Here is a 22,326-nt window from a genome sequence, read left to right as displayed (position 1 = left end):
CGCCCGCCGTGCACTCTCCCCCCCAGTCTGGGGCCGGGGACGACACATGCACACCCACACGACAGACTCGCACGCTCCACGGCTTGAAGCTTTTGCCTATGAAAATTAGATCTATAAATTCACACTCCTTGGCTGGGGCAGGGGACTAAGGGGACGCTGAAAGGGACGGGTGGGGAGTGGCAGGGGGAGGGACGTCGGGCTGTTTTCTCTTTAGAAATATACAAGCAGAAATCTCTTTCCTCAAGTTTTTATAAAATGTGCAAAATACAAGCCTCATTTGCCCACAGGCACAGTTTACACCTGGTATTCACCTTTGCTAAGAGAGATCTAGGTTCCCCCTACCTACATACTCACGCACACATGCACTCGTACACAAGCTCACACAATTGATATTGGTGGCAATTGGCGCGGGAACCGGGAGGTTCCGTTGCTGGCTGGCTCTCTAAGCTTCTAGAAGAGGGACGGGGAGAGGGGTCTAGCCCAGCTGAAACAGCGGCCTTGGTTCTGGTTCTGCTGCCCCTCCCCCACCTCCCTGCCCTGTGTCCCCCCCCTCCCGCCACTGCTGCCTCCAGGGTGGCCCCCCCCCAGAGGCAGGCGTGGTGGGGCTGGGGAGACACATCTGCAGCGGGCACGAGGGGGCTGGCGGTCGGCAGGGCCTGGGAAGCAGCGTGTGTACCAGCTTGGTTGGGGGGTGGGGTGGGGAGGCATCTATTTTTGGTGGGTTGTGATATTTTTGGCGTTTTATTAAAAATGGAAAAAAAAGTTATTTTAGTTAGCACTCGTGGTGCTTCCTCCCCCCCTCCCCAGGCAGACCCCAAGTGTCAGGGAAAGGCAAGCCCCCTGGAGGGGTGGGGGGGCTAAAGCAGGGGCTGCTATGGCTACAAGAGGGTGAGCTGGTGATGGGAGCCCGGGTGCCCGTCACATGACGCTCTCTACCACCACCACCTTGCTGCTCTCGGACACTGGGGTCAGGGTGGTCAGGCCCCTGACGTCGGAGTCCTGAGCTCTATACTCCAAGTGGTGGAGGCCCCACACCGGCTGCGTCAGGTGCTGCCAGCGCTGCGGGAGAAAGGGACGCGTTGAGTCCCCGGGCCATGGGGGTCGAGGGGGCACGCATGGTGGCCCTTGACCTGTCCGCTGCCCACCACCTGCCGCGGCTTGGGGACAGGGGCCCCTCCTGCGGGGACTGACTGCACCCCACTCTGACTAGGGGAAGGGGTGGGAGGCCGGGGACAGACCTCTGCCCCCCCAGCCACGACCTCAGGCCCCGGAGGGTCTGCGTCCCCTCCATGCCACCCTCCCCCAGCTGGCCCGGAGACTTCTAGCGCACTGGTGCATCCTAGCGGGTGGGAGACCGGGCACTTAGGAGCTGATGCCTCGGCCCGGGGGCGGGGGCGTGTCGCGCAGGGCACACTGACCTCGGCCATGGTCCCCTTGGCCCTGAGGAGGCAGCCCAGGAGGTGGAGGGGCACACACAGCATGGAGGAGAGCGCGAAGCCCCAGCCCACGGCCTCGCCCCACCACGGGTACACGTAGGTGTTGTTGTAGACCAGCGGCTTGTAGTACACCACGTTGAAGATGAAGATGCCCTGAGGGGGACGACCCCTGCTCAGCCGGGGGCGGGCCCTCGGCGCTGCTCCCCCCGCCCCCGCCCCCGCCTCCCCTGGCCCTTACCATGCAGACCAGCGGGGTGAAGAAGGACCAGCACCATTTCATCCAGGGGCAAGGTCGGTAGCCGATCATGCAGGCGACGTCGTCCATGAAGCGGTCGGCTCCTGGGGCGGGAGGGCTGCAGCTGGAGACCCCGGCCGCGCCCGCCCGCGCCCCGCCCGCCCCTGCGCCCGTAGGCAGCACCTACCGTACACCCAGGCGACCACCACGCACTCCCAGAAGGCCTGCCAGAGCAGGGTCGTGCCGCTGGCCGAGTAGTAGTCGAACAGCTGGAAGACGTACATCCCGCCCTGGGGACAGAGCCGTGTCAGGGAAGGCGACAGGGAAGGCGATGGGCGGCCGGAGGCCCGGGGCGGCCCCCCTCGCCCCCACTCACATCAGTCACCATGGAGAGGTCGATGACAAAGCAGAGGGCGCAGCACAGGGCCACAGAGATCTCCCTTTGGAAACGGAAGTAGTAGGAGGCCGGGAGGAGGTCGAGCAGGCCGGTGATGAAGCCTTCCACACCTACAAACTGTGGCCGGGCGCTGAGGCCACGCCCTCCGCCTACCAGCGCCCCCCTGCCACCCCCCCCACCCGCCCTGTCGCCCCCTGCAAACCTGGCTGTCCAGGCCGAGCAGCAGCAGCATGAAGAAAAACAGGGCAGCCCAGAGCGGGGCCACGGGCATCAGCGTGACGGCCCGGGGGTAGGCGATGAAGGCCAGGCCGGGCCCTGAGAGGGGAGGGCAGGTCTGCACACCCGGGCGCCTCACCCGCTGCACCATCGCCCCCTCCCCTTCCCACGCCCACAGATGGGGCCCTCCCGCCGGGGTCAGGGTGTTGGCGGCCGTCGCTCCACCGACTCGAACCCCATCCCGGGTCACCGGTGACCGAGGCGCCCCTCCTCGGCAGCCTCTGGCACGCGGGCGGGGCATTCTCCGAGGCCCGGGGCTCAAGGCTCCGCGTGGTCGGGGGCCCCGGGCTCCCGCTCCGAGCCGGCGGGGACAGCTGGGCCGTGCAGCTGCTCGGCCGGGCCTCCCCGGGCCCAGGGTGACGCGGCCAGTGCGGCGGGCGCGGGGCCGTACCTGACTCGGCCACCTTGGAGATGTGCACGCCCTGCTCCGTGGCCATGAAGCCCAAGATGGAGAAGACCACGAAGCCAGCAAAAAAGCTCGTCCCGCTGTTGATGAGTGCCAGGATGATGGCGTCCCTGGGGACACAGGGCCACGGGGCGGGTCAGGGCACCCGCCTCCTGGGGCCGGGGCCGGGGGGAGGGGGGGGGCGGCGGCGGCACCTACTTGTAGCAGTTGTTGTTGAAGCGGTTGTAGCTGCCCAGCGCCGTGAGGGCCCCCAGGCCGATGGCGTAGGAAAAGAAGATCTGGGTCCCGGCGTCGATCCACACCTGCGGGGGGGCCGGCCGGGGATGCTGTGAGGGGCTGTGCGCCCGGCCGCGCCCTCCCCCCTTTCCGCGCACGTGCCCTCACCTGCGGGGACCCCAGCTTGGACCAGTCGGGCTTGAGATAGTAGATGATGCCATCCAGGGCGCCGGGCAGCAGCACTCCGCGCACCAGCAGCACGACGAGGACCACGTAGGGGAAGGTAGCGGTGAAGTACACGATCTGCGGGGGGGCGGGCGGCTCAGAGGGGCCCCCGGCCCGGCGGGATGGCCAGGGGACCACGCGGGGCTCGCAGGTCCAGCGGGAGGCCAGCCGGCGGCCGCGCCGTCCTCCTCGAGGCCTCGGCTCCTCCCAGGGAGGCTGTGTGCTCGGCTCGGGCGGCAGCAGCAGCCCCGCGGCGTGCAGGGGAGGCCACGGGGGGGTGGGGGGCAGACGGCCAGGGGCAGGTCCCACGCCCCCTGGGCCCCTGATGCCAGAGAGGCAGCATCCAGCCAGGGACAGGGGCAAGAGCCACGTGGACCGCAGACCTCTGCCTCCCACCGCACGGAGCAGAGCGGGCCAGGCAGGCAAGGGCAGCTGCAGCCCGGGTCCCCGCAGAGAGGCCCGGACAGCAAGTGGGGGAGCCGGGGTGGCCCCTCACTGACAAGGGACAGTTGCCGCCTGGGCCTCTCCCCCGAGGGAGGGAAGGCTCCCGGGCTTGAGCGTGCAGGGGGGGATCCGGCGGCCTGGGTTCCACGACCCGCGCCCTGCTGGGGCCCCGGCCCCCTCCCGTTGCAGCAGTGGTCCCTGGCAGGGGCGCCCCTTCTCCCCCCACACCCCCACCGCGGCCATCACCCCCAGCCCTGCCAGCCTCTGGCTGTACCTTTCCCGTCGACTTGACCCCCTTCCAGACACAGAAGTAGACCAGCACCCAGCAGGCCAGCAGACACAGGGTCACCTCCCAGTTGAGGGCTCCCGGCACCTCCAGGCCCCCGGAGAGCCGCAAGACTTTGTTCCTGGCGGAGGGAGGGCCCGTGAGGGGTGCAGGCAGTGGGCAGAGCGGCTGGGGGTGGCCCCGGGGGCGGTGCGCCCCGTCCAGCCCCCCTCCCTCCCATGCCTGGGGCCTGGAGGTGCTGCAGGATGTGAGCCTGAACGGGCCGGAGGCTGTAGGGCTGGGAGCCCGGCCCCGCAGCACCCACAGCACCCACAGCACCCACAGCACCCACAGCATGCCCGCGAGCCACCCCCTCTCAGGCTGGCGGGCACGATGGAGTGACAATGCCTGGGACTGAGACGTGAAGGAGCCAGGTCCACCCGTTCCCGCTCCTCTAGGGGCTGTGCTGGGGGCTCCCCGAAGACAGGCCGGGCCCCAGCGCACGCAGACTCCGGCCATATGTGGAGCCCGCAGCGGGGGACAGGCAGGGCCCGGCCCAGAGGCGCCTGACTCACTCCCAGAACTCGATGACAGGGGACCGGCGGTCAGCAAGCTGGTCACATGTGAGGTTGGCCAGGCTGGCATTGGCACAGTCTTCATGGCGGAAGATCTCCACACAGTCAGGAGTGTTCCAGGTATGGCCACATGTGGCCCAGGGCAGCGTGGTGGTGAAGGACTTCACCAGGTAATAGAAGCCCCAGGCCAGCACCATGATGTAGTAGGTGTTGCAGTAGAAGACGATCACCATGGAGGCGTAGCCCAGGCCTGGGGAGGAGTTTTTGCGTGGGCTTCTCACGAGCCACTCCCCCCCCGCCCCCCTGCTTATCTACCCAACCAGGCTCCGAGAAGCCTCCAGAGCACGACTGCGAAGATCTGGTGGGAGGATCGTGGGGAGTGGGAGGACAGCAGATGCAGAGAGCCCCCTGGACCCTGGACTCCCTTGTGCAAGTGTGGCAACACCAGGGCAGCTCCCCCATCTGTGTCTGGCCCCCTCAGCCTCCCCGCCAGCAGAAACCTGCCCCTGCTCCCGGCTTCACCTCCTGCAGCCTCCCTCGAGTCCTCCCCTCTGGCCCCGATCTCAGCCTTCGGTCCTGTAAGTTCCCTAGCCTCACACACCTGTCCCCTCCTCTTGGGTCCCACTGCCACCATGGTGGTGGAGGGAGGGCCAAGCCTCCACCTGGGCCCCCAGTGGCCTCCAGTCCTCAGTGGCTGGGGGCTTCCTGGTGACCTGGGGCCGTTTGGGACATAGTCCCCCTCTCCCTCTCGGCAGGCAACCTTGGCCAATCACTGACTCTTCCTCAGGGTACTTCCTAGGGCCTGAGAGAATGGGAGCGCACTGCCCACACGCCCAAGGAGCTCTAAATTGACCTTTGCCAGTAGTCCTTCCCTCCAGGCCCTGGACTGCATGGCTCCCATCCAAGCTCCTTTGGTTGGCCCTCTGGCCTTGGGGGAGCAGGCCCTTGGCGGCGTGTCTTGCTGTCAGCTCTTGCACCCGCCACTCAGCCTCGGGGGGCCAAGTGTGCTTGGCAGGGCCTGTTCTCAGCCCTGCCGGGCCTGGGCGTCCTGGCCTCAGCGGAGAGGCCAAGTCCCTGGCTCCCGTCCCCACCTGCCCAAGATCATGCGGGTGGTCTGCAGGTCCTCTAGCTTTCCCCTCGTGACGTGGGGGGCCCCCGTGGAGCCCCAGCCTAGTGCTGAGATAGGACAAGATTTCTCAAGTGGGTGCCAGCTTTGCCCTCGCAGTGGGAAGGGCGAGGGATCCCAGAGGGAGAGGACAAGAGGGACCAGCCTGGGGCTGCTCACCTTTGAACAGGGGACAGATGTTCCAGACGTTGATGCTGCCGGCCTTCATGAACTGGCCCAGTGAGATCTCCAAGAAGAAAATGGGGATTCCTCCAACTAGGGCGATCAGGACATAAGGGATAAGGAATACACCTGGGGGAGGAAGCAGAGGGTGGGCACCTGCACAGGCAGCCCCTTAGCCCCTGGCTGGCTGGCCCGCCTTCCGAAGCCCTGGGACGTCAGGGTGGAGCCAGCTCTGGGCCCCACCCTGGCCCCATCACAACTTCCCACTGGGTGAATCAGTGCAGGGGGTGGCCACTGACTCAGAGGTGCAAGGTGAACAGCCTTGTGGGGAGAAGGCTGGAGTGTTGGGAGGGCTGTGGCAGTCCTCGGCCCTTGCAACCCTGTTTCTTGGGGTGGGAGGGGGCCCTATACCCACAAGGCTTCTGGCCCTACCCTCACCTACGGTGACCTAACAGGCGTGGAGGACACACACACACCCTCGTGTCGCAGTTCCCTGTTTCCTGGGCAGCGCAGGGGAGGACGGGCATGTGTATGTGTGCTCCTGCGCGTACGTGCGCTGTGGCTGGCACTCAGGCCTGGGGGACTGGCTGGCTGGGGCCAGGACAGGGAGCCCTGGGGTCCCGTGTGCCCAGGCAGTCGCCTGCAAGTACGAAGGTCCGGGGAAGAGGGCAGGTGGGTGGCTGAGTGGCAGTCCTTTGCCAGGGAACGTAGGGGGTGTCTGGAGGTGTTGGTGAGCAAGGACAGGGGGAGACGAAGTGGGGTACAACAATGTCTGGTGAGCGGGGCTCGAGGCCCCTGGCGCGGCAGGGCCAGAGAGCATAGGCCCGGGGGGTGGGGGGTCAGGGGAGCTGGGCACCAGCAGCCCGCCTGCTCCCCTTCCCTCTCCAGGCCCCCTACTGTCGGCCCCGCTCAGCTCTGCACTCCTCAGAAGTCAGGCTTGGCTGCAGCTTGCCTGGCTCCTGGTCCCAGCATCCTTCTTGTGCGTGACCTTGGGCCAAGGCCTTCGCTCTGGGCCTCAGTTTCCCAGCCATCGCCCAGTCCCCGTGGCTTCCCCCCAACCCCAGTGCCGCTCTGCAGTCACAGGACACACGGGTGCCTACCGCTGTTGCTAAGCTGGGCCCGGGCAGGCGGGCATGGGGTGTGCATGCAGTGTGTCCAGCGGCGGCGCCAGGCGGCCCAGGCCGCAGGCTACCCAAGCCTGGCTCAGGCACCCAGTGTTCCAGGCCCAGGCTGGAGGGGAGGGGAGGGAGGGGAGGGAGGGGAGGAGAGGGGAGGGGAGGAGGGGAGGGGAGGGGAGTGAGGGGAAGAGAAGAGAGGGGAAGGGAAGGGAGGGGAGGAGAGGGCAGGGGGAGGGACAGAGTAGCCCATTGTGTGTGTGTGTGTTCGTGTGTGCACACGTGGGGGCCCCGCACAATGTGCCACTTGTGTGCCCGAGCAGCGGGGGCAGCCTGGGCTCCTCACCTCTGGGAGCCCCCCAGGGGGCAGGCCTGGCCTTCCCACCTCGGTGGCCAATCAGTCCCGGGGCTTCGGCAGGAGGCTCGCCGGCCCCCTCCCCCCACACGCTGCCAGGCACATGACCGGCCAGGGGGGTGGAGGCCGCCAGCCCGGGCCACCGAGCGGCGGCGGCCAGCGAGGGGCGGCCTGCGGGCCCCCGGCCCCCGGACTTCGGCCCTGCGCCCCGCTGGGGCCGGCCGCGGGCAGGGGGCGGGGGCAGCGGGGGCCCCGGCGGGGCGGGGGCGCTCACCTCCGCCGTTCTTGTAGCACAGGTAGGGGAAGCGCCACACGTTGCCCAGGCCCACGGCGAAGCCCACGCACGACATGATGAAGTCCATCTGGCGCGTCCAGGTCTCCCGCGGCGGCACGGCCAGGCGGCCGCCGGGCGCCCCCAGGCCCGCGGGGCCGTCGCCCTTGGCCGGGGCCCCGTCGGGCCCGGGCGCGATCAGGGGGCCCTTCTTCTCGTCGCCGGACACGCTGTAGATGCCGTTCTCGGCGCTCTTCTTCGCCATGGCCCCGGCGGGCCGCGCGGCCGGGCCGGGGGGCGCGGCGCCTCGCGGGGGCGGGCGGGCGGGCGGCGGGGGGCGCCGGTGGCGCGGGGGGGGCCCCGAAGGCGCGGGCCCTCCGGGGGCCGGGGGCGGCCGGGCCGGGGGTCGGGGAGGCGGGGCGGCGCGGTCAGAAGCAGTCCACGAAGCACTTGAAAGTGAGCCTGAAGAATCTCATGTGTGTCGGGGGCCCGGGGGCGCGCGGGCGGCGGCGGGGCCCGGCCGGGCGGCGGCGGTGGCTCCCGAGACTCCTGCCCGCGGCTCGGGCGGCGGCGGCGGCGGCTCGCCCGGCCCGAGATTCAGCCTAGCGGGGCGCGGGCGGCATCGGGCGCCCACGGTCTGCAAGCGGCGGCCGGAGCAGGGGCCTGCGGCCCGCGCCCCCCGCCCCGGTCCGGGCCGGCGCGGCTGCCCGGCTCGCTCGCGGCTCCGGCGGTGGCGGCGGCGGCGGCGGCGGCGGCGGCGGCGGCGGCGGCGACGACGACGACGGCTCGGGCGCGCTCGCCCCTCCTTCGCGGCGGCGGCGGCTCCAGCCGCTCTCGGGGCCGCGGCGGGCTCAGCGACTCGCCACCGCGCTCCGACCGTCCCTCTCTTTCCCGGTCCGATCGGCTGCCGCTTAAGAACCGACTCTGGGGTGATGTCACTGTCGCCCCACCCCCACGACCGGGCTGGTCCCCCTCCCCCCCGTCCCGCCCTCCCCGTCACTCCGCCCACCTCCTCCTTCCCTCCTCCCGAGGAGGAGACGCTGCTCCAGCGGGAGGCAGGATGGCTGCTACCTGGGGCGCCCGCCAGTGCCTCGCTCCGGGGACCCCACCGCGCCTGGCCCCAGGTTCACCTGGGCCCGCCTGCCGCCCAGGGCGCCCCTCCCAGCCTCCCTTCCCGGCTCGAGGAAAGCCACTCCCCTGGCTGCCTCCGGCCATCCCGGGCCCCTCCTGCTCTCCCCATCCTCGCAGGCCGTGCCATCTCCCTGACCCTGGTCTGACCCCCAGCGAGGGCCTGGGCCAGTGCTGGTAGGAGGCCTGCGGCTCCCCGGCTCCCTGCTCCCGGGGGGCTGCAGGCCGCTCCGGCCTCCCGAGGGACCCCTCGGCTGGCAGGCAACGGACAGGCTGCCGGCGGCTCTGCCTCCAGGTGTGCTGGGGGGCTTGGCCACGGGCACCACCTGCCTCCTGGCAGCCAGCGAACGAACCCTGGGAGCTGGAGGTCAGGGTCCCAGCTCTCGGGGTGACAGGTCTCTCTATGAGTCTCCCAAGTGGACAGAGACAAGCCTGCCCAGTAAAGCTACACGTTGTCACCAAGGAGGGGTCCCGGGGACCCTGGCTGCCCCCCACTCCCGGGAGACCCGCAGGAGATTCCGGCTGGAATAGGCCAAGGCTGCCCCCTGGTGCCTGCCGCCTGCACAGACCCTCCCCCCAGGCGTCAGCTGGGAGGCCCCAGTTCCCCACCTGCAGACCTTCTCTCTCCAGGGACTTTCGGGCCTTCCTGGCAAGGGTGTTGGGCCACTTCCCCACCGGCACGGGACAGCCTGTTGGGGATTTTGTAGAGCCAAGAGCAGCCATGGGCGGGGGGGCGGGGGGAGGAAAGGGTCATTGTCCTGGCAGGGAGGTGAAGTGCGCCCCCCCCCAACCGGTCCCACACTTTGATCACCAGGCTGTAGTCCCCAGATGGCTCATCCCGTTAAGCTAAACCCTCGGCCATCCAGCGGCTTTAGGAAGAAAAGCAGTTCTGGGCCGAGCCAGATTGAGCCTGCCGGTGAGGGAGGGGCAGCCTCTCCACCCAGAATCGCTGGAGGAGCCTCCAGGGTGGCCTGTGCTTAGGTCGGGTGGGGGCACAGGGCACTCAGGGACCCTCGAGGCAGCAGGGCTGCACTGCTCATCAGAGGCCCCTAACCTGGGTGTTCTCTGCCCCGTCTCAGACCGACGCTGGCCCATAGACAAAGGGGCCGGGGAGAAGTACAGGGGCCGTGGGAGGCCCGGGGCAGGGGGGCCGCGGGGAGCAAGGACTGGGGAAAGACGAGCAGCCCCAGCCCGGGACCGCAAGCCCCTCTGTGCTCCTGTGCGAGGAAAGAGGAGCCAAGGAAGTAGGCTGAGGATCTTGTCCCGGGGGAGGAGGGGGGGAGGGGCCGGGAGCACTTGCAGGAGTGGAGTGAGGGCGGCAACTGCGATGGAGAGGTTCGGGCAGAGGTCAGACAGCACCCTGAGGAGCCAGGGGAAGTGGGGACGTGGCCGGGTGCAGGCGGCTCTTTCGAGAATTTTAACATCTCGCTCATCTGAAGAGAGTGGTGGGGGGAGAAGGCGGTGGCTGGAGAAGGACGCAGGCAAGTGGGTGGCACTTTGGGGAAGTAGCTCAGCTGCCGGGAGGGCAGAGGGGACAAAGGGCCAGGCCTCGGGAGCCTGTGAAGGGCCTGCAGGAGCCAAGGGTGGGGACTCTTGTCTCCCCTGGGAGGGGAGGCAGGTTCAAAGGCCAGTGGCACAACCCTGAGTGAGCTGCCACCGAGGCTGCTGCTGCCTTTGCGAGGTCAGAGGGTGTCAGGAGGGAAGGCGGCTGGCCTGCAGGAGGCCAAAGGGAGACGGGAAGGGCGTGGTGGATGCCCACAATGGCCTGCGTGAGCTCCAGGACCCCTAGGACCTAGGCCCCCAGTGCCCCAGGGGGGCCTTCACGGGGAGCGTTTAGGCCCTCGTAGGCCTCCATAGGCCTCCGTATCTGGGGGTGCCACAGGGCCCCGGACCCGACTTGGCAGGGCTGCACCTTCCCTCCCCCGCCGCCCCAGTGGTCCTCAGGCAGGTGCTGATGCCACCCCCATGGCCGGCCCCGGGCCCGGACCCCACTGGTGGCTTCCTCCCCTGGCCGAGCGCCGCGGGCTTGTCTCAGCAGCACAAAGCCGCCCTGTGCCTCCGTGTCCGCTCCTCCGGGGCCGCGTCGCTGCGCCCGAGATCAGATGGAGCTCAGGTCCTCTCCAAGGGGTGCACAGTTGGACAGGAGCCGGCCTGCGGGCTCTGCGGCGCCGAGGAGCGGGGTGCCCCTGGGCCCACCCCGTGGGCGGACCTCCCTCCCACCCTGCAGGCTCCGCTCAGCTGCCACCTGTCCCAGGACGGAGGCCGAGCAGGTGGGCGCGCGCTGCCTCCCACGCAGAGCCGAGGCGGGCAGCCTGACGGGGTGCCCGAAGTTCACGGACCCATCCTCGCCTCTGGCCAGGGTGACTTGGCAGGAGCTGCCCAAAGTGGGAGCTGGAGGCCGGAACTCTGGCCTCCGGTGTGCTGACCCCAGCAGCCCGCGCCCATAGAGGCGGCTACAGTGTTCCCGGGGCGGCTCCCGCGGAGGGGCCGTGGGCCTCGATGGGCTCTCGGGCTCTGCAGCCGCCCTCCCCGCCCCTGGGGCCCTGGCTGCTGGGGTGAGCGGGGTGCCAGGGCCCCCTGCCTGGAGCCCCTGGCCGCTGGCACCGGGAGCTGAGGAAGAGGGGGAGGAGGGAAGGAGAGAGCTGGGGGGAGGGCAGGAAGGGAGCGCCAGCGGAAGGCCCTCATTGTCCCCGGAGGCCTGGGAGTGCCCGCTGGGAACTGGGCCCCGGCCTGGGGCGTGGGGGCGGGGGTGGGAGCCGGTGCACGGGTGGGAGGACGCCCCACCCCGGGGCGCCTGGGATCCTTGGATCCCTGGAGAGGCCTGGGGGCAGCTGGAGATCGGGTGGGGGCTCAAAGAGCTTTGGAATTCAAAATAGCCGGAGTCCACCTTGAAGGGCTTTGTGCTTTTGACAGCTGGTGGGGGGAGAGCGGCTCGAGGGCACCCCTGGGGCTGGGGGCTGGAGCCTTGGGAGGGTCCCCAGTGCTGGGGAGGGGCAACCTGACCCTCCTCCACCGCAGAGGCACAGCAGCTTCCCCTGGTACCCACACTGCCTCGGCGGGGTGCCTTTGAGAAGGGGTTCGCTGTCTCCACCCTGACCTCAGACTTGCCAGTTGGGGTCCGCCTTCCGGCTGGGCTCTGGGCTCGGGCGGCAGAAGACCCCGAGGGCAGAGCATCCCCAGATGGGCTCCGGGGGGCTGCCCGCGGCCGAAGGACTCCCTGACCTCGAGCCCTTTGACCCTCCCTGCCCGCCAGCAGGTGCGGCGCATTTTCCTTCTGGAACCTGGAAGGATTTTGGGTCTTCTGGAAACGTCTTTGACATGCAAGTCTGCTCCCTTTGGGGCGTTGGCCTCCCTCAGGTAAACTTTCCCGATTCGGTCTCTGGATTTTGTCCGGGGCCCCGCGGTCACCATCATCAACCAGCAGCGCACAGTGCTCCCTGATGACCGGAAGCCCCCAGCGACAACTCAGGTTTCCTCGACTTACCGGAGTGTCCTGTCTCTGCCCCAGGACCACACTGCCTCGTGCTTAACGACCTGGACACTTTGCTTTGGTGTTTCAGGAGGCAACACGGGCGGTTATTGGGAGGACGACCGCAGGGCTAACGTGCCTTTCCCGTCACATCCTTGCAAGGCTCCATGCCCTCAACGTGACTCGCCCCCGGCCACGGCCACGCCGGTCACCTGGCTGGGGTCCCGCTGGCTCTTTGGGTGTCTCCACTGCAAATTGAACCTCCCTGTTTCCGATCCATCCCGTTTGGAAGGCAGGCACTCTGCACAGCCCACACTTGAGTCCATTATTTACAGTTTTCTGTGCCAAGGTTGTCCCTTCCCCCCTATTTATTTATTTGACCATTTATTTATAACAGTGGATATTTATTCTCTACTTTGGATCACAACCCGATGCTACTTTATTTATTATGTGGCTCCATCTTTGACCCCTGGGTGCTCTTTCAGTTGACTCCTGCGGTCCTTTGTCATACCCTCGTCACTGTGTGTGTGTGTGTGTGTGTGTGTGTGTGTGTGTGTGAGCAACAGAGGAGGAGAGAGAGACAGAGCGGGTGAGAGCTTGAGCACGCTGCCTTTCCTTACTTTCTGGCAGTGTAAGTTGCTTCAGGCTCCCGTGTGCACTTCCTGTCCCAGCCCTACACGAGGAGCCCTTTACGGGAGAAAGCTGTTAGAGACCCTGGTCGTGGCTCTAGTGTGCTCAGGGCTACTGGGGTGTCATAGCTTCCACGTCTCTTAGCTGCCAGAGCAAGGAAGTTTACGTGCATACTAACACGTATCTATGAACATACCTGTACGTGATGTCGGAATATAACATACAACAAATTGCTGTATGGTATATAGGTAGACACGGTGTATGCATCTGTTATACATTCTATATATACATACGCACCTGTATAGTCACGTAAACGTCCATTCATACTGATGTCTCCAACTCTGATCCATCGTCACATGGATCCTTCTAGCACCCCCCTTGCTTGTCTGTGTCATCCCACTGCAACAGTGAGAAACCTGCCTCCCTGTCTCTGCCTTCCATGTACTTAATTGTTGAATGCCAGTGTACGTGTCGAGGGGTTTCAGCATTGTTAACCCCTACCCTTGTGGGGAACAAGAGTTGCTAGAATGCACTGTTCCTTTAGCCTTTGGTCTTACGGACTCCACTCAGTTCCTACTGACTCACATCAGCCCCCAGTCCCCTTCTGTGAAACGGTTTCATACACTTGAGATACAACTAGCTTCTTTTGTCAGAGTCTATTCCTCCCTGAGATCTCCCAATTTCCTAAAGGATTATTTTTAAATTGGCAGATTTTTTAAAAAGATTTTATTTATTCATGAGGGACACACACAGAGAGGCAGAGACATGGGCAGAGGGAGAAGCAGGCTCCATGCAGGGAGCCTGATGTGGGACTGGATCCTGGGACCCCGGGATCATGCCCTGAGCCAAAGGCAGACGCTCAAACACTGAGCCACCCAGGCATCCCTAAATTGGCAGATTTTTAAAAAGATTTTATTTATTTATTTATTTATTTATTTATTTATTTATTTATTTATTTAAGACAGAGAGTGAGCATGAGTGGGGTGAGGAGCAGAGGGAGAAGCAGACTCCCCACTGAGCAGCGAGCCTGATGTAGGACTCGATCCCAGGACCCTGGGATCACGACCTGAGCTGAAGGCAGATGCTTCACCGACTGAGCCACCCAGGCACCCCAAACTTTGTTGATGTTAAGCTTCGCTCTTTGTGCTGCACACTTCCCTGGGTCTTGACTTATCCACAGTATCCACCATCACAGCACCACATACTGTAGCCTCACGACCCTAAACATCTCCTGGGCTTCCCCTAGTCAAACGTTACTCCCCTCTCTCCAACCCCTGGCAACCCTCTATCTGTTGACTGTCTCCATAGTTTTGCTCTTTTCTGGAATGTCATATAAGGGGACTCACACAGTCTGTCACTGTTTGCAGACTGCCTTCTTTCACTTAGCAAAATGCAGTAGGTATCCAAGAGTCAACCATTTCTTCATGGCTTCATAGCTTTTCCATTGTCTGGATGGACCATAGGTTTTTGGTTTTTTTTTTTTTAAGATTTATTTATTGGGACGCCTGGGTGGCTCAGTGGTTGAGCGTCTGCCTTTGGCCCAGGGCATGATCCCAGGGGCCCGGGATCGAGTCCTGCATCGGGCTCCCTGTAGGGAGCCTGCTTCTCCCTCTGCCTGTAGTCTGCCTGTCTCTCTCTGTGTCTCTCATGAATAAGTAAATAAAATCTTTAAAAAATAAAAAAAAGATTTATTTATGTATTTGTTTATTTGAGAGAGAGAGAGGGAACGAGGGGAGGGGCAAAGGGAGAGAGAGAATCTCAAGCAGACCCCCAGCTGAGCAGAGTGGAGCTCGATCCCACGACCCTGAGATCACAACATGAGCCAAAGCCAAGAGTCGATTGCTCAACTGACTGAGCCACCCAGGTGCCTCCGGATGGACCACCCTTTTCTTTTTCTTTTTTTTTTTTTTTTTTAAAGATTTTATTTATTCATGAGACACAGAGAGAGAGAGGGAGAAGCAGGCTCCATGCAGGAAGCCCGATGTGGGACTCAATCCCCGGTCTCCAGGATCAGGCCCTGGGCCGAAGGCAGGCGCCAAACCGCTGAGCCACCCAGGGATCCCCACACCCTTTTCTTTTTAATCCATTCTCCTACCTAGGAACATCTGGGTGGCTCCCAATTTTTGCCTGATTATGAATAAAGCTGCTCTAAACCTTCATGTGCTAGTTTTTGTGTAGACATAAATTTCCGACTTCTTCGGGTTGAATCACCCAGAAATCACCCAGGAGTGTGATTGCTGGGTCATATGGTAAGAGTACGTTGACTTTTGTAAGAAACCGCCATAGGGTAGGGGTATCTCGCTGTTTTAATTTGCAGTTCCCTGCTGACATAAGATGTAGGATGTGGAGCATCTATTCATATCCTTCTTTTTCATCTGTATTTCTTTCATGGTGAGCTGTCTGGTAAGGCCTTTTGCCCATTTTTTAATTGGGTTGCTTCTTATTGTTGAGTTTTAAGAGTTCCATATATATATATATATATATTTTTTTTTTTAAGATTTAATTAATTTATTTTTTTCTGAGAGAGACAGGAGTGAGAGAGAGCATGAGCAGGGCAGAAGGGCAGAGGGAGAAGGAGAAGCAGACTTCCTGTTGAGCAGGGAGCCTGACTCCGGGTTCGACCCCGGGCTCGAGACCTGAGCCGAAGGCAGAGGCACTTCACCAGGTGAGCCACCCAGGCGTCCCTGAGTTCCTCGTATGCTTGGAATACTGGTCCTTTATCAAACACATGTTTTGCAAAGATCTCCCCCGCTCCTGTGGCTTGTCTTCTCATTCCCTTTAACACCGTTGTTACAGAGCAAACATTCAAAATGTTGATACAGTCCAATTTCTCGTGTTTTCTTTCATGGGCCGTGCTTCCCATATTATATCTAAAAACTCATCACAAGCCCAAGCTAAGACAGATTTTTCTCTTCTGTTTTCTTACAAGAGTTGGGTGTTTTACATTTAGGCCTACGGTCAACTTTCCACTGATTTTTCTGCAAATGGGCCTCTGAAAGGATTTGGAAAAGCTCTTTATCCCAACCACACGGGCATTTCGAAGTGGGAGTCTACAATACTTCAGCAGATGTTTAAACAGTTGCAAAGGGTGTGATTTCTGGCGTATTGTAAACACTGTAAGAAAGCGCAGCAACCGTGATACCTACCACCTCTGACGTGAGGCCGGGGCCCTCAAAAGCACCTGCTGAGCTCGGAGCTGTGTCCATCGCAAACTCCGATGCCGCCTCTTCTTTCCATGCTCCCTTTGGAAGTGAGCCCTCGTCTTCCTGCCTCCACATCTCACGTGCTGGCCCGCGGGGACGTCCCTCTCCAGGCGGGCGGGCTTTCCTTTCTCAGACATCGCGCTTGTCTGAAACACAAACGCACACGTATGTGAATTATATTCCTTGTCATCACCCGTGACCACGGGGCTCTGATAATCTTTCTTCTGGCTGAGCCAAAGCGGCCGCAGTGGATTAGACACGTTGATGGGTAATTATTAGACGAGCAGGTAAGACGAGGCTCGGGTTTGTGTCAGTCGGTCCAGGCGTCCCGAAACAGGCCTTCCGGTCAGGGTGAGCTGCGGGTCACGGTCAATTCCATTCCTAGGAAACCCTGTTCACAGAGGTGAGCCAGCTGCCGAGGGCTAGGGCCCCGGGAACGTTGTTGGGTGAGCTTGGGGGTCCTTCTCAGATTGACCAAGTATTAGAGACGTGTCCGAGCTGAGTTCTGCAAAGATGATCTTGACAAATGTCTGTCGGGCCTGGGGAGCCTCTTAAAAGACTTTGTGTGGGGCAGCCCCGGTGGCACAGCGGTTTAGCGCCACCTTCACTCCGGAGCGTGGTCCTAGAGACCCGGGATCGAGTCCCACGTCGGGCTCCCTGCATGGAGCCTGCTTCTCCCTCTGCCTGTCTCTCTCTCTCTCTCTCTCTGTCTCTCATGAATAAATAAATAAAATACTTAAAAAAAAGACTTTGTGTCACGCCAGGGCCTGCAGACCCCTGCGAAGAGACATTCAGCAGGCCACCCGTGGCCCCTGTGGCTCCGAGAAGCCCCTGCAGCCCTGGCAGGTCTGCATGAGCTCTGGTCAACAGCCAGGACACCTGCATCCCTGTCCCTGGTGGGGCACGGACGTCCCTGGACCCAGTGCCTGAACTGAGATGGAGCTGGAGGGGAAGAATCCGACAGTTGTTGGATGAAGGACTGAGTCCAGTCACCCGGCGATTACTTTCCGGAGCTGGGTCAGCAGAGACACTTTCCAGGAGCGGGTGTGTTGAAGAGGAAGACAAGACGGAGAAGGTGACACGGCAATGATGGATCTTCTGAGGACAGGGCAGGCAGGGTGGTGTACTAGGGACTGGGGTGGGCGGGCAGGGGAGGCCTGTTCCAGGAGGGCACACTGGAGCTGCGACTTGATAGAGTGAGGCGGCAGGGACTCAGAAGTCTGAGGGAAGTGCATTCCCGGGGGAGAGGCAGCCAGTGCAAAGGCCCTGGGGCAGGTGCAGGGGGGGGGGGTTTGAGGGCCACTTAGGGGGCCGGCGGGGTCGGAGCTGCTAGAGCTAGTGGAGGGGGGCGGGGGTGAGAGGGGCCTGAGCATGATCGGGAAGGAGGACCAAACATGCAGCACCCTTGGGCCCCTGCAGGGACTTGTGCTCTGACTCCTGGTCACGTGGGGAGCCCTGGGAGGGTGTGGAGGCCGCGGGAACCGTCCTGGATTCGGGAAATGGCCTGACTTCTTGGAGGGGAGGAGACTGGGCGTGGGGGGGCAGGGGGAGTCCAGTGGGGAGGCTCGTCGTGGCCTCCAGCTGCGCTCACCGCTGGGGGCTCAGGCCAGGTGGCAGAAGTGGCGGGGCGGGGCTAGGGAGGAGACCCGCAGGCACGCAGGGAGCCCCGTCACCACGCGGCCGCGGTGCAAAGGCCCTGGGGCCGGTCCAGCGGAGGCGGCAGGAACTGGCGTGGCGGGCCCAGGAGGGAGGCGGCGGCGGCGGCGCCGGGCCCATTGCCTTACAAGGCGCCCTGCGGCTCCGCGGCAGCGCTGGGCCACCGCCCGCTCTGGTCGCCGGCGGCCGGCGGGGGCGCGCGCGGAGGGGGCGGGTCCGGCGGGGCGCGGGCGGGGGGCTCGGCGCGGCGGCCACTGCGCGGCGACGCTGCGGCTTCGGCTCCAGGTCCGCACCGGCGCTGCCGGGAGCGGGGGCGCGCGCGGGCGGGGGCGCGTGGGATCCCGGCCCCGCCGCCGCAGCCCCCGCGCCCCCGCGCGCACCTGTCAAGCCCGGCGCGGCCCACGCAGCGCGGGACGCGGGAGGCCCAGGCAGCCGAGTCCCTCCCGCCCCGAGGCGCCCAGGCCCGCGCTGCACGGGGGCGGCCGCGTGGGTGGCTGTGGCCGCGGCCGGCGGCGGGGCGCGGGGGTCGCAGGTGCATCTCGGGGGCGCGGGAGGCCCCGAGAGGCGCGTGCCCGGCAGCGCCGGGCCGAGGGCGGCGGGGCCAGGCCCGGGGGTGGAGGGGGCCGCCCGTCTGTGCGCGCTGTGGGTGGGGTGGGCCCGGGGGGACGGGGTGGGGGTGCGCCGACCGCGGCGGGGCCGCTGTGTGGAGGCAGAGAGCGGGTGTCGGTGCTGACCGCCGTCGGGGTGCGGGGGTGGGGGCACCGGGTCGTGGCCTCGCGTCCGGGAGGGGGCAGCGGCCCGGTGGCCTCGCTGGGAGTCGCCCGCCTGGGGGTGCGGGCCTGGGCGGTGGGGGAGGGGCAGGCGGCTTCCTGGCTCTCGCGGGGCTGCCACTGGGGGTGGCTTCCCCAGGGGGCGCCCCTCCATCTCCGCCCGACCCCCGCAGACATGCTGCTGCTCAAGAAGCAGACGGAAGACATCAGCAGCGTCTACGAGATCCGGGAGAAGCTCGGCTCGTGAGTGTGTGTGTCAGTGAGCGCGGGGTGCGTGTGCGAGTGTGAACGGGTGAGGCGGGTGGGGGCGGCCGGGTGGCCTGGGCCCGCAGCGCCTCCCGCCTTAGCCTCCCCACCCCTCCCCCTTCCCTCCTGCCCCCGCGGCCTGCCCCCAGGGGCGCCTTCTCGGAGGTGGTGCTGGCCCAGGAGCGCGGCTCCTCACACCTTGTGGCCCTCAAGTGCATCCCCAAGAAGGCCCTGCGAGGCAAGGAGGCCCTGGTGGAGAACGAGATCGCAGTGCTCCGAAGGTGCGCCCGGCCTGGGGCTCCGACGGACGAGAGGAGGGAGGACGGCTTGGGGTGGCCCCGGACGGAGCACTCCTAGGCCCCGAGAGCGCAGCGGGGGCTGTGGTGGCCCAGCGGCGCCTTCCTCATGCCGTTGCAGGGTCAGCCACCCCAACATCGTGGCCCTGGAGGACGTCCACGAGAGCCCTTCCCACCTGTACCTGGCCATGGAGCTGTGAGGAGGGCAGGGGCAGGCTGCCGGGCGGCGCTGGGGGGGCGGTGCGCCACGGCCGGGTTAGCTGAGCCCCCGCTCCCCCCAGGGTGACAGGGGGCGAGCTGTTCGACCGCATCATGGAGCGTGGCTCCTACACAGAGAAGGACGCCAGCCACCTAGTGGGCCAGGTCCTCGGGGCCGTCTCCTACCTGCACAGCTTGGGTATCGTGCACCGGGACCTCAAGGTGCCTGCCCTCCCGCCTGCCCCCCTGGGCCTCGCCCGGCAACCCTGCGCCCCGAGCGAGCGTCTGGGGGACTCCAGGGGGCCCCGGGGCTCACCTGGCACTTCCTTTGGCGTGTCGCAGCCTGAGAACCTCCTCTATGCCACGCCCTTTGAGGACTCCAAGATCATGGTCTCCGACTTCGGCCTCTCCAAGATCCAGGCTGGCAACATGCTGGGCACCGCCTGTGGGACCCCAGGATATGTGGGTCAGTGAGGGGGGCACGCTGAGGCTTGCTGGGGGCTGGGGGCCTGGGGGACACCGCGGGAGCCGTGTACCAGGGTAGGGCAGGTGGTGGGTCGTTTGTGGGGTTAGCTCGGCCGAGCCTGGCAGCACTGAAGGCGCGGTGCGTGTGCGTGCGGGTGTGTGTCTGTCTGTCTCTGGCCGCCAGCCCCGGAGCTCTTGGAGCAGAAACCCTACGGGAAGGCCGTGGATGTGTGGGCCCTGGGTGTCATCTCCTACATCTTGTGAGTGACCCCTGCGAAGGCTCCTCTTCGGCCTGCCTGCTTTCTGCTGGGTTGGGGAGGGCTGGGCAGCTGGGTGATTCATGTGTGGGTGCCAGGCTCTGTGGGTACCCCCCTTTCTACGACGAGAGCGATCCTGAACTCTTCAGCCAGATCCTGAGGGCCAGCTACGAGTTTGACTCTCCCTTTTGGGATGACATCTCAGAATCAGGTGAACTTGAAGCTGGCCCCGAGCTGCGGGAGGGGGGAGTGACGGGGGGAGTGGGGATGGGGTGGGCTGACCTGGCGTCCCCACTCCAGCCAAAGACTTCATCCGGCACCTTCTGGAGCGAGACCCCCAGAAGAGGTTCACCTGCCAGCAGGCCTTACAGCATCTTTGGTGAGTGGGGACCCCTGCCAACCTGGCCCGCGCCCGGAGGGACCACACCCTCAGAGGCTGCCCCGCCACTGACCCTTGGCCTCCCTCTAGGATCTCTGGGGACGCGGCCTTGGACAAGGACATCCTGGGCTCCGTCAGTGAGCAGATCCAGAAGAATTTTGCCCGGACCCATTGGAAGGTCGGTGAGGGACGGGCCCGTGGACCTGGCTCAGGGTGGCCCCCGCCCCTCAGGGAAGAGGGCCCGGGTGGCCGGTGGCCTCTGGGCTCCTGGGAGTCTTGGGGCCATGGCCGGGGCCTGGCCCGACAACCCTCTGTCCCCACAGAGAGCGTTCAATGCCACCTCCTTCCTGCGCCACATCCGCAAGCTGGGCCAGAGCCCGGAGGGTGAGGAGGCCTCTGAGCGGAGGATGGCCCGCCACAGCCACCCCGGCCTCCAGTCCTGCCAGCCCCCCAAGTGGTGATGCACAGGTGTGCAGGGGTGGGCCCCGCACCCACGGGGACCTGACTCCTGAGGGCACTTACAGGGGGCGGGCTCCGTGTGGCCAGGAGCTCAGCGGGGCGACCCCAGAGAGCGGAGGGCGGCGGCAGGGAGGGGATGGGGGCTGGTGGCCGCGGGCCCATGAGGGTCAGTGCGGGCCGGTGCCAAGGACCCAGTGGGCGCCGCTGCCGAGAGCCTTGACTGGGAGCAGGGGCGCAGGGCAGGCTGGGGGCGCCCCCTGACTGCCCCCCCGCAGGCAGGTGCTCGGGTGCGTGCAGCCTCCCGGATTCCCTTCTCATGGGTGGATCCTTTCGGGCCTCTCTCCCCACCCCCAGGACCCCGCGGCCTCTGCTGGAAAGTCGGAGAGGTGTGGGTGTGGCGCACGGCCCCGGGCAGGCGTGGGACTCCCCCATCTGCCACCCTGTGCCCTGGCCTCCGTGTCCGCGGGGGCTCCCCCACCGTCACCACCACGCCCCCTCTAGGAGCCAAGGAGGCTTCGGGGGCACTTCCTCCTGCACGCTGTTCTGTGCTTTGCTGACTGTGGTGGTCCCGCTTGCGTCATGGCCCTCCAGCCCCCTCGAGTTGTCCCCAAATCAATAAAGACAGACAGAGCAACGGGCCCATGGTGAGCTGGAGGGAGGGGTAAGGGACAGGGGTGGGGGACGAGTGTGGAGGGATGAATGTCACCTGTGGAAGGAAACCGAGGAGGTGGCCCCGCTGGCCGCAGGCCCCCACCATGCGACCTCGCCCACCGCCACCTGAACTTGTGTTCCCTCCCATGGTGGCAGGCGAGCTCCCAGCTGTTCAAGAACTTCCTGTCCCTGTCCCCCCAAAGTGCCAGCGACAGGCGGCCTGGCTGCCAGCTCTGCTCCCCTAGAGGCCGGCCTGCATGTGGCTCTGGCTCCGCGGAAACGGAGGGCTGCCAGCCGAGGGCGGTGGTGGGGGGCCGAGTGGCGGTCTGGGGAGCCCTGTCTCCGGTGCCCTGGGGATGGGCTTCGGGGACAGGCTAGGAAGGGCTCACAGGCAAGGGGAGACTGTGTCCCCCAACCTCTCCCTTCCGTCCCCCACCTTCCATGGCCTTGGCCAGACAGAGAGCATTTCCAGTGGGCACCTCCTATGTGGAAGGCTAGGGAACCCCGGAAGGTGGGAGGAGCCCCCTAGCCAGGACAGGGCACCAGTGGGGACTCAACACCCGTCCCGTACTGTGGCTTATGGAGCCCATGAGCTGGGGGCAGGGAGGGCATGACACCCCCGGGACAGGAAGATGACACGAGACACCCAGCCTGGGTTGTGATGGCTTGCGGCGTGAAGAGCGGTGGCCAGTCCTCCGGGCTGTGTGGCCCCTGCCCCTTGCAACCACACTGTGGCCGGGCCAGGGCTCCAGAGTCCTACCTTCCAGGCCCTGAGCCTTTCCTGGCCCCACTAGGCCTCCTCCCTCCTCCCTCCATTCGAGGAAGACCCCTAGGGCCGCTCTTCAGCCCTAACCGAGCAGAGGAGCACCCTGAGTCCCGGCCCAGCTGGCCGGTGCTTCCTCCCCACTGAGTCCTGCCCGCTGCTCCCTGCCAGCCCCCGTTGCGGAGCGCGATGGGGGAGACCCTTCTCCTTGTGAAGCTCTGGGACCCGCGAGGTGGCAGGGAGGCAGGGAGG

General features: G+C 65.2%; 2 protein-coding genes across 5 annotated transcripts; one reads left to right on the top strand and one right to left on the bottom strand.

The window, feature by feature from the left end:
- Positions 1–723: 723 nt before the first annotated feature.
- Positions 724–7,817, bottom strand: SLC6A8 (solute carrier family 6 member 8). The gene is made up of 13 exons (XM_072744907.1): positions 7,508–7,817; positions 5,761–5,892; positions 4,476–4,725; positions 3,910–4,042; positions 3,135–3,269; positions 2,949–3,052; positions 2,736–2,860; positions 2,271–2,383; positions 2,048–2,185; positions 1,859–1,961; positions 1,675–1,775; positions 1,419–1,589; positions 724–1,059 (listed from the first exon to the last, which is right to left on the bottom strand). The coding sequence occupies exons 1-13, from the start codon at positions 7,767–7,769 to the stop codon at positions 919–921; spliced, it is 1,908 nt and encodes a 635-aa protein (XP_072601008.1). The 5' UTR covers positions 7,770–7,817; the 3' UTR covers positions 724–918.
- Positions 7,818–17,707: 9,890 nt separating this feature from the next.
- Positions 17,708–21,294, top strand: PNCK (pregnancy up-regulated nonubiquitous CaM kinase). Of its 4 annotated transcripts, none has more exons than XM_072744928.1 (12): positions 17,708–17,875; positions 18,534–18,603; positions 18,756–18,887; positions 19,024–19,098; positions 19,184–19,322; positions 19,443–19,566; positions 19,750–19,825; positions 19,921–20,033; positions 20,123–20,201; positions 20,292–20,379; positions 20,525–20,669; positions 21,015–21,294. In XM_072744928.1, exons 2-11 carry the CDS (start codon positions 18,536–18,538, stop codon positions 20,660–20,662), a joined length of 1,032 nt encoding a protein of 343 aa, XP_072601029.1. In that variant the 5' UTR covers positions 17,708–17,875; positions 18,534–18,535; the 3' UTR covers positions 20,663–20,669; positions 21,015–21,294. The 4 variants fall into 4 exon arrangements, with proteins under 4 accessions (XP_072601029.1, XP_072601028.1, XP_072601030.1 ...); XM_072744929.1 differs by lacking the exon at positions 17,708–17,875 and adding an exon at positions 17,947–18,122; XM_072744927.1 differs by lacking the exon at positions 18,756–18,887 and having other exon boundaries at positions 17,746–17,875.
- The last annotated feature ends 1,032 nt before the right edge of the window (positions 21,295–22,326 follow it).

Source organism: Vulpes vulpes, chromosome X (genome assembly GCF_048418805.1).
Source record: "Vulpes vulpes isolate BD-2025 chromosome X, VulVul3, whole genome shotgun sequence".
Classification (NCBI taxonomy): Eukaryota; Metazoa; Chordata; class Mammalia; order Carnivora; family Canidae; genus Vulpes; species Vulpes vulpes.
The sequence above is the reverse complement of the archived record's forward strand: the minus strand, read 5'-3'. Positions and strand labels throughout refer to the sequence as shown.

Bases quoted from the DNA above. Each gene is read 5' to 3' on its own strand.
- SLC6A8 (XM_072744907.1), bottom strand. From the start codon at position 7,769: ATGGCGAAGAAGAGCGCCGAGAACGGCATCTACAGCGTGTCCGGCGAC. The intron at 5,893-7,507 runs GTGAGCGCCCCC...TTCCTCCCCCAG, and splicing joins GTGCTACAAGAACGGCGGAG to GTGTATTCCTTATCCCTTAT. The intron at 4,043-4,475 runs GTGAGTCAGGCG...TCCCTCCGCCAG, and splicing joins CCTGTCATCGAGTTCTGGGA to GAACAAAGTCTTGCGGCTCT.
- PNCK (XM_072744928.1), top strand. From the start codon at position 18,536: ATGCTGCTGCTCAAGAAGCAGACGGAAGACATCAGCAGCGTCTACGAG. The intron at 19,567-19,749 runs GTCAGTGAGGGG...TCTGGCCGCCAG, and splicing joins TGGGACCCCAGGATATGTGG to CCCCGGAGCTCTTGGAGCAG. The intron at 20,034-20,122 runs GTGAACTTGAAG...TCCCCACTCCAG, and splicing joins GGATGACATCTCAGAATCAG to CCAAAGACTTCATCCGGCAC.